This window comes from Heliconius melpomene, chromosome 10 (assembly GCF_056956725.1).
Source record: "Heliconius melpomene rosina isolate 202511_hmr_F chromosome 10, ASM5695672v1, whole genome shotgun sequence".
Taxonomy (NCBI): Eukaryota; Metazoa; Arthropoda; class Insecta; order Lepidoptera; family Nymphalidae; genus Heliconius; species Heliconius melpomene.
This window is the reverse complement of record NC_140398.1, coordinates 8,217,393-8,226,769: the sequence shown is the minus strand read 5'-3', so window position 1 is coordinate 8,226,769 and position 9,377 is coordinate 8,217,393. Positions and strand designations below refer to the sequence as shown.

The 9,377-nt window shown below is 31.2% G+C and overlaps 2 protein-coding genes across 2 annotated transcripts; one reads left to right on the top strand and one right to left on the bottom strand.

Moving 5' to 3' along the window:
• Positions 1–159: 159 nt before the first annotated feature.
• On the top strand, positions 160–2,677 carry LOC146535421 (uncharacterized). The gene is made up of 2 exons (XM_085192204.1): positions 160–1,351; positions 1,765–2,677. Exons 1-2 carry the CDS (start codon positions 297–299, stop codon positions 2,075–2,077), a joined length of 1,368 nt encoding a protein of 455 aa, XP_085048330.1. The 5' UTR covers positions 160–296; the 3' UTR covers positions 2,078–2,677.
• A 1,755-nt stretch (positions 2,678–4,432) lies between these two features.
• LOC146535420 (17-beta-hydroxysteroid dehydrogenase 13-like) lies at positions 4,433–9,370 on the bottom strand. Its single transcript, XM_085192211.1, has 6 exons — positions 9,137–9,370; positions 8,588–8,725; positions 8,211–8,399; positions 7,616–7,745; positions 6,958–7,134; positions 4,433–4,578 (listed from the first exon to the last, which is right to left on the bottom strand). The coding sequence occupies exons 1-6, from the start codon at positions 9,368–9,370 to the stop codon at positions 4,433–4,435; spliced, it is 1,014 nt and encodes a 337-aa protein (XP_085048337.1).
• Between the last annotated feature and the right edge of the window lie 7 nt (positions 9,371–9,377).

The following is a 9,377-nucleotide window of genomic DNA, read 5'->3' as shown; positions in this document are numbered from 1 at the left end:
TTATGTGGTACAGTACTATATAAATATTTTACAATCTATAGAACATTAAATCTTCTTTCTTGTTAAAATAAATGTAAAATAACATTGTTATCCACTACCTACCGTACTTTGATTTATTGTATCAATTTCTTTTTAATACATTATAAAACGATTTCTAGATTAAAGATTCAATGTCACTTCCATTATTGTATGACATTGACATTAAACATCGGAATTCGGAATTCAATTTATTTGTAAACAAATGTAGCAATTTGTCCTTTTAATTTTTAGTAGCTTCTTAAGTATTAATTTTTGAAATGGCTAGTAACGTTAAAAATTGCTGCCGTGTATGTTTAGATGTGGAATCTAAACACGTTTCTATTATAGACAATCCTGTTATACATTTACATATTAAATCTTGTTTGCCTATTCAAATTTCAATCCACGATGAACTACCTAAATCTATCTGTGAATCTTGTATATCTCAGTTAAATGAGTTTTATAACTTTCAATTAAACGCACGCTGCTCACAAGATTGGTTAGAATCTTCTTTTCAAGAAGAAATGAAAAAATCGGCTGACGCTAAGATTCACGTACAACCATTGCCTGATTCAGAATATAATTCTGATTCTCTTTTAGAATTTCTTAATAATACCGAAAATATAGAGGAATATTTAAATAATTTAGGTAAAGATGATATACCCTCCATAGTAAATATGCTGGATAAAGTTGAGGGTAGCGAATCCCTCAGAGCAGCTAATAGTAAACTTATTAAAATACCAAGTCCTAAAAAAAAGGATTCTGTGAGTACATCCAAAAAATCTTTAAATATGGACATTGATGTTTTAGATTCAGATATAGAAATAGTAAAAGAAATTTTAATAAAAGAAATTGAGCCAAAGAAGATAAAATTAGATAAATCGTTTTCTTGTTTTGCTTGTAAAGCAAAGTTGACTAGCATACTAAAATTATCTCATCACTTAAGTATATGTGACATAGCATTAAGAACTTGTGTTCATTGCAAAATATTGTTTAATTCAAAGCAAAAAATGAGAGAACATGCTTTAACGCATAGTGTACTTACACATTTATCATGTAACTGTGGTGAACAATTTGAAAATAAGGAAAAACTATTAAAACATAGTAGAAAATGTGAAATAGATCATATTGCATCAATGGGATTTGTATATTCTTGTAAATTGTGTGGGGAAAGATTCAGTGAGAGATTCCAGCTGTTTAAGCATGCAAGGGCTCATGTTTTAAAGGCAGAAGAAAGAGAATGTAAACTTTGTGGTTCCAAGTTTACTGGTGACGAAGCTTTATCAAACCATGAGAAGAAATTTCATGGAAATAACAAAAATGTTTCATTTGGGTATGTTATGTATGTTGTTATTTGAATTATTGTTTTTGTAGCTTCCCACATTTTCCCTGCTTTCTCCTCACATTTTCCTCCAGATTGAATTGTAGGCTGAGAGAGAACCTAGTGTCAAGACACTAGTGTTTTCTACTTTAATGGATGGCCATTAAAGTAGAAAACAGTTCTACTGGATTTGAGATATTGCCTTTTGACTTATTATCACAGCAAGACAATGAAAATATTGAATATCAACCCCAACTGCCAATTGAACCCACAACCATTGTATGTATAGCCACATGCATGTGCCACTACGCACCACACAATGGCCTCATATACTTCCTTAGTTTAGTTTCCAAATTTGTTTCTTTAAAGCCCATATTAATTAATATTAATACAAATTTATAAAATTTTCTCTTTCTTTATTTTAGATGTAAAATATGTTTTTTCACATCTAAAGATCACCGTGAAATGTTCAACCATGTAAAATCACACACAGAAGTAAAAAAACCACAGCGACATTTATGTGAATCTTGTGGGCGAAGCTTCGCAAGTCATGCAAGCCTCCGACGACACTCCTTACAGCATGAAACAAAGTGTTATGAATGCACAATATGTCAGGCGAAGTTTTTAACTGTCAAATTAAGAGATATACATGTTTTAGAACATGTTGAGGCTACAATTTGTGAAAAATGTGGACAAAGTATCAATTGTGCTAAATTAGAGGGACATGTGTGTACTTAAAATATATTTTAAAATGTTGAAATTAAATCTATTAGTCTACTACAAGCCACAACAATTGTTACAATACTTTCTCACTTTCTATTTTGTTCTAAGACTAAGTTTAAAATAAAATTTAGTGATCTTAGGACTAAAAATTGAATATTTGTACTCTATGTAAGTATACTATGATTACTGTATCCAGTGCTATTCATTTGGAATGTAAGTAATGAACATATCTAAAATTATATAACATTAACTATAACAACTAGGAAATGTTTATTTCTAAATTCAATCATGTTATTGTAGCAAAAATATTTATGACATGGCAAGAAATAAAATACATTTCTTCAATTAATTGCTTATATTATAATAGGCATTATCTTTACATATGTAAATAAAACTAGGAACAAAATTATTCTAAAGTTTGTCATATTATGTTATATAAAATTATTTTATTTTTATATTGTATTGTACTGTAACATATTAAAATGAATAATGGAAGCGCAGAATGGAGTGTCTTAACACTAAGCTCGCTTTGCCTTGTTGCTAGAGGAAGAAAATAAAAACAATTATTTCTCTTGTGTCGGATTCAAATCCACAACCGTCGCGTTTGCAGTCTAGACGCTGCACAGTGGGACGGAATGACCCGCTTCGTGTCAAAAATCCGTAACTCATTCAGTTTTCATCGCAAAGTGTTGAAATTTTGCATATATATACTTCAATATATTTGCTATCAATGACATAAAATAGATACTAATAAAAGTCAAGGGTTATTTAATAAAAAAATTTCAAAGTTAGAAATTGTCATAAATAAGAGCATATTAAGATGTTTAAAAATTATTATTATTTTTAAATCATTAAAAGTAACTTAAGTATACTGAATCTAGGCTGTTAAACAAAAAAGTGATGTATCATATGTAATATAAAAATAATTTTAATAAAAATAGTGACGTAAACAAGGAATTTATTCTGTGATTTGCAGAAGTTCTTTAGCTTCGTCAAAAAGTTCGTTAGATACTTTTGTAAACCTTATTTCTTGCTTCCTGAGCGTCTTCAGAAAGTTGCCCAATAGGAAGAATCGCATAGTACTGTATAATTTGAGCTCCATGTATAAGAATTTTATGCACCGAAGGAGGCATGTAATACTTGTTACATTTGTTAACATACAATTGCGCAATTCGATCAATATACACTTATGTATTAATTTTTCGACATTTACGGCAAGTCCTGATGATATAGTGTGAAGAATTATATAAAAAAATTTTTTGAATGTTGTTCATTATAGTTTGTACGTCGGATGACGATAAATTGAAGTTCTCCTTTTAAAAGTTTTCTATTTCAGAAGTATTTCTCCCTTCAATTATAAAAAAGCATAAGTTACGTCTACTGCAAGCGAATTCACTCATGTTGCACAAAATATATGTATCTTTTAATAAGTTAACAGTATTAGAAACAATGCGGAAAAGTCCGGTTACTCTAATGAAAGCAACTAGTTATAATTGGTCTTTTTATACTTGTCCAGAAAAGTGTTTTGTGCAAAACTACATCAAATTAATTAAATATTTTATTTTGTATTCACATAATATTGTTTATTCACATAAAAAAATGATAATTTTATCATGTTCATGGTTGGAATGACCACAAAAAATGTCAATTTCAAAACAAATATGCTCTTTCAAAAATAGACATATTATTATTTTTCATGTTAAAATAAACATTCTAATAGTTTTTTTCTACTTATAGAACAAAAAAGAACTAAATAGGACGCCAATAATTTAAAATAAAAGCAGTATTCATGAAATATCAAAAATTGACATTTTACTACATTTTGGTTTTTTTGCTCTAAATCAAAATGGCGCAAATATGCGCAAAATTTTATTCTTTCCCCTAATTCTTGAATAGTTCTTGTATACATACATATAGTTTTCTCGGCAGCGGCAGCCAGCGGCAACAATGAAAACTCCAATTGAAAATATGAAAATGTTAAAATATAACACTTCTAAAAATTTTAAGATATCTTTTAAATATAGGTTTTTATTATACACTAATTATATTTTCTTAAAGAAGAAACAATGAGCTTTATAAAAATGTATAACATAAATATAGTTACTATAGAAATTTATTAAGAAACTAACGCTTAAATATCGCTATATGCAGTATGGAAAATAGGGAAATATCGAAGTGTATTGTTTGAAGGTCATTTTGGATACTTTAAACTGCTATCAAAAATAAAAATCTTGTTGTATTGATAAGATAGTCTATTCTAGTATATAGAACAATCAACAGAACTTTGAAATTACGACTTTTGTTTCGACCATTTTTGGCACGCTTTTATAGAAAGCGTCCCATAGTGCGCTGTGCCGTTAAAGTACTTATTTAACAAAAAAAGAACCACGCTCGATGAGCGTAATTGAAGAAATCTGTTAAAACTATCCTTATTCTGTACGGTATAAGGTTGACGATGTCGACTAATAGTTTCATATAGATAGGTATGGTAATACATCTTTTATTTCTTCTTATACCTGAAAAAAAAAACTTAGCTACACACTTTTTGTTGATAGCGAGGTAGACAGAAAGAACATACTTAGTAGAAAGAACATAGTGTATGAAATGTAATTTACTCCAATTTTCACTTTCCATTCAAATTCGATGGATTACGTGGTAAGTAGGTAGGTATTTAATTGGCGGGAATCATCAATCAATCAAGTTAGAAGTCAAGAATATACAAAACTTGATAACATATTATATCATAATGCTATTCCAATTTACATTGCGCGTTGGATGGCAAAAACTTATAAGTCTAACGAGACAGGTATAAACACTTAAATTTAGCTGGGCTTTAAAATACTCCCACAATTAAGTACTTTGAGTACCTAAGAATAACACGAAATATGAAGAAAGCTTCGAGTCATCATCAATAAGTTATCTTTGTCAAGCTAAAAATTACGTGGAGTACTTAAGGTAAATGTACGGGAGTTCGGCAGTTTAAGGCTCTCATAACTTTAAACTATTTTAAATACATTATTAAAGGTTATATGAATTTGCAAATTTTTGTGTGATCAAAGGGGGTCTTTTGGCAGTAATTTGATGTGTGAATTATGCGGTTTAACTTAACCTTAATTTTTATATTAATTTATTTGTGGACCTCTAATTTGAACCCTACTTCGTGATAAAATTTAGCTCTGTTTCTAACTTCGTGAGTTTGTGTCCCCTATTTCGGGTCACAAGTTTATACCTCGCGAGTGACGTTTTACAATAAAAAAAATTAACATCTTTATTGGTTTTGATTGTAAAGAATTTGTAAATAAAAAAAAACAGGTAGATCAGCTTAACGACATTAAAACTTTTATAAAAAAAATAAAAAATCAAATCAAATTAAATCATCTTCACGCTGTATCCCGCACACAGCTGGATAGGCCTAGGTAGGTAGGTAGATAGGTAGGTAGGAACCTAGTGTTTTTAAAACACTCCGTTCCCCACTTTCTGCGGAATTCCGGAGTCACAGCATGTTAAGTGGCACAACTCAACGCCGCGCTTTGCCTGAAATATAAATTTAAATAAATATTTTCTATTTTCTATACTATTCCTATTTTCATCTCCTGGAGTGGGGATCGAACCCACAACCAGTCGGTTTTACAGTCACACTTTGTACTCCTGCGCCACGAGTAGCCTCAACTTTTATAATTTACAAATTATAAAAGCTCAGGTTTAAAAAACTTACATTTTTGAACTTTTATATATTTTTTTATAAAAAATATATAAAAAAATTCAAAATTCAAGTTAAATTTTTTGAAGCTAGGTATGCCAGTTTATAGAACTATATATTTTCGCAACCAGTTTGTACGGCGTTTTGTGTTTAGTAGGTATATATTATATTCTTAAAAATTCTTGAAAAAATAAAAAGATCTTTATTTAGACTTATAACAAGACTAAGAACTCTATTAAAACACTATTAACAAAGACAAAGAAGTCAATGTGCTGATTTTACGTGGATTTATTTGTCACGAAGTTAGAGAAAATAATGAAATGTAGGGGATCTTATTTCGTGTTACTGATTTTAGTAACTTCCGCAGTTCTGTTTATTCAGTATTTTTTACATTATGTAAAGTAATCATTAACTACCACGTATATTAGATAAAATACACAAAAATAAATTATAAAGGTTGATTAAAAAATAAAATTACATTGGCAGTACCTATACGAATTTAGCTTAAAATTACCAATTCAGGTTACCTTTAAAATAGTAATATAGAAATTTAAGTGGACAAAACATATACCGAATTTCGATCACGAGAAACTTTAATAAATACAGTAACTGATTTTAAGCTTTAAATTTAAATTATCTTAGTTATAACATAAATATAAATTTATTAAAAAGTATCTAAGATTCCCCTAATTCGGTAGTAACACGAAATAGCGGACACTTGATAAATAAAATGTCTGCTATTTCGTGAATCGATTTATTGCAATTTTAAAAGAATTTTATGCTTCCATCTATTTTTTTTTTCAATAAAATGTTTTTTTATAGAATACAAAAAAGCATATATTCAATGTTTTATTCGAATAACTTACCTTTGTCTTTCTACAACCTTAAGAAATTCTTACGCTAGTCTTACGGTCGCAAGCATCGCAGACACGTTACAATGCAGTTTGTAGCCAACTCTGCGTTTAAAATGTCGCTATACGCTCAATTTTATCATTAAAATATTGTTACTTAGTTTTTGGACAGTTGAAAGTATAAAGATTATATACCAATATATAGTTTCCGTAAATAATACTTAAATTGCTTATTATTTTTGCCAGAAGCAAAACTCACGAAACCACGTACTATCACGAAGTTACCGTCACTTACCTTAAGTATATTAAGATAACGATTGCAATGGCACAAATAAACGACAAACCTTGTATTATAATCTTAGCAGCATCCTTCGGACTCGTCTCATAATGCCAAGACGTAAAACGATGTGACGGTGTCGGATACATGCCGGTAGACACAGTGCCTAAATAAACCGACGTTGTGTAAATATTCTTTGTAGAAGCCGCTAGCCGAAGTTCTTCACTAATAGAGTCCATGAGACCTAAAATAAGCTATAAGAGTCATTTTTAAATAAAGGTGGTCTAGAAAGAAATTGCGTAAGAATTTTAAACCAACGTTGCTCGTCACCACACTCCCAGTGGAAATACTTAACTAGGATGTTTCTTGGAAGTTTAGTCGTTATAGAGCATTTTGTCAGCAAGCAGAGTGTGTTCTGTGTAAAAGCTAATTATAAAAGTGGCGATTCGTGCGCTGTTGTGCGAGGCCTATTTAATTCACACGATTTAAGTAAATCAATGCCCCAGAGAAAGTGTAATCAGATCGTGGATCAGAAAATTCAAATCTATGGGTTCGATACTAAATCAAAAACCAATGACCAACGTCCAAGGTCAATAAAAACTCAGGAACTCAAGAAGCCTTCGAAGCCAGGAATTGAAAACCGAATGACCACCATCTACGCTCTGTTTTTGCTGAAAGAATATAAGAGCACGTTTAATCTTTGAAAACAATAACAAAATGACTACCTCTTAGTCCATATTTAGCAGCACAATAAGGCACCATTTGTGTATTAGGGAGTAGTCCAGCGCTGGAATTAATAGCTATAATATGTCCTCGACCTCTTTCTATCATTGCTGGTAGAAAAGCTTGAATCACCTATAATAATATACAATTGTACAGTTATTAAGTTTTCTAGACAGTTGTGGTGCAGGGGCACAAAATGTGACTGTAATCGCGGGTTATGGTTTCGATTCCCTCGAAATTAAATATTAATTATTTCTATTTTCTCTTCGCGTCTGGTGTCGAGACAAAGCACGGTATTAAGTTCCGTCACTCAACACGCATTCTTAACACTAGGTCTCCCCGCCTACCTTGCTTTGTGCGGAAAACGGTGAGACTCTAAAAAAATAAGATTAATAATAACTATTAAGGTTAAAAATATTATTATATCAATATTAAATCTACAGGATATGGCATGTTAATTGAGAAGTGAGAGTTGTTTGATGCAAGACAAACTAGTGGTGTAGACGGAACCAAACCTAAATCTTTTTATATATCTTTTTATTATTTTATCTTTATCACCTAATTGCAAGAAAGTTATTATTATTTTTTCAACGTTACCCAAAAATGCGCCAGCAAATTGGTAAAAATCATTTGAGTTATTTCATCAGGTCGTAGATCGATGAAGGGCGCGTACGTCAGTGTACCGGCATTGCTTATTATGATGGACACGTCCGCCAGACGTCGCAGGCTGGCCGCAGCTGTCGTTACTTGTTGTAATATTGTCACATCGACTGTGTAACCAAGGCTCTGCAATATATTTTTTTAGTTAATTTAGATATAAAACAAAATAAATTTGCTCTTTTGATGAATATTATGTCTAAAGCTGTCCATTTTCTACCTAATTTGGTCACTTGTAATTTTAGCTAGGTCGAATTGATATTATATCTAAACCCCTTAGAAAAGAAAATAAAAATAAAATTAATGATATTACTGACATCTCCGTCTTTTTTCCTAATTTCTTCAACTACAGCGTTATTTCTTTTCGTATCCACATCCCAGCAGACCACTGTCGCTCCTAATTCAGCAAGTTGTATTGCAAGCTCTCGTCCTATACCTGAACCTGCACCGGTTATCTAAAAATAATTATAAGTGTAAAAAACCTTAAGAGATCAGTCGTTTCACGGAGGCCACAAGCGACCGACTGTAAACGCTATAGATTTTGGGTTGGATTGCCACTCAAGGAAATACTTCGCTCTGGTGACTCTGGAAAGTGGGGAATGGAAGAGTTTTAATGGGAACGGAGTCTTGACACTAGGCTTTCAGGTTCCCACAGCCCACCCTGCTTTGTGCGTGACACAGCGTGAAACGAAAGCGTATTTGTATTATTTTGAGAATAATTAATAAAAGTATATCTCTATAAAATAGGCTTTATAAAATAAAAATAAAATAAATACCTCTGTCCCTTAATACAATTTATTAAGAAGGTATACAAATAAGCAAACACTGAACCTATAATACTGTAGAAGTAGAAATTAGTTACGTACCAATACTGTTTCACCATTCAAGTTCTTCATAGGACGTGGTATCAATATTCTAACAATACCCATAACACATGTAGAGCACAGTTTTAAAATCAACACAAAAGTGTCCAGTGCCCAAAGAGGAACAGTCGTCATGCGCTTGTTGTCCCACCACGGAAATATCCATGTTTCCTGGAATATTCTAAATTTTCGAGCCAACCCACCTATGAGACGTAAAAATATATTTCTTTTACGCATAAAGATA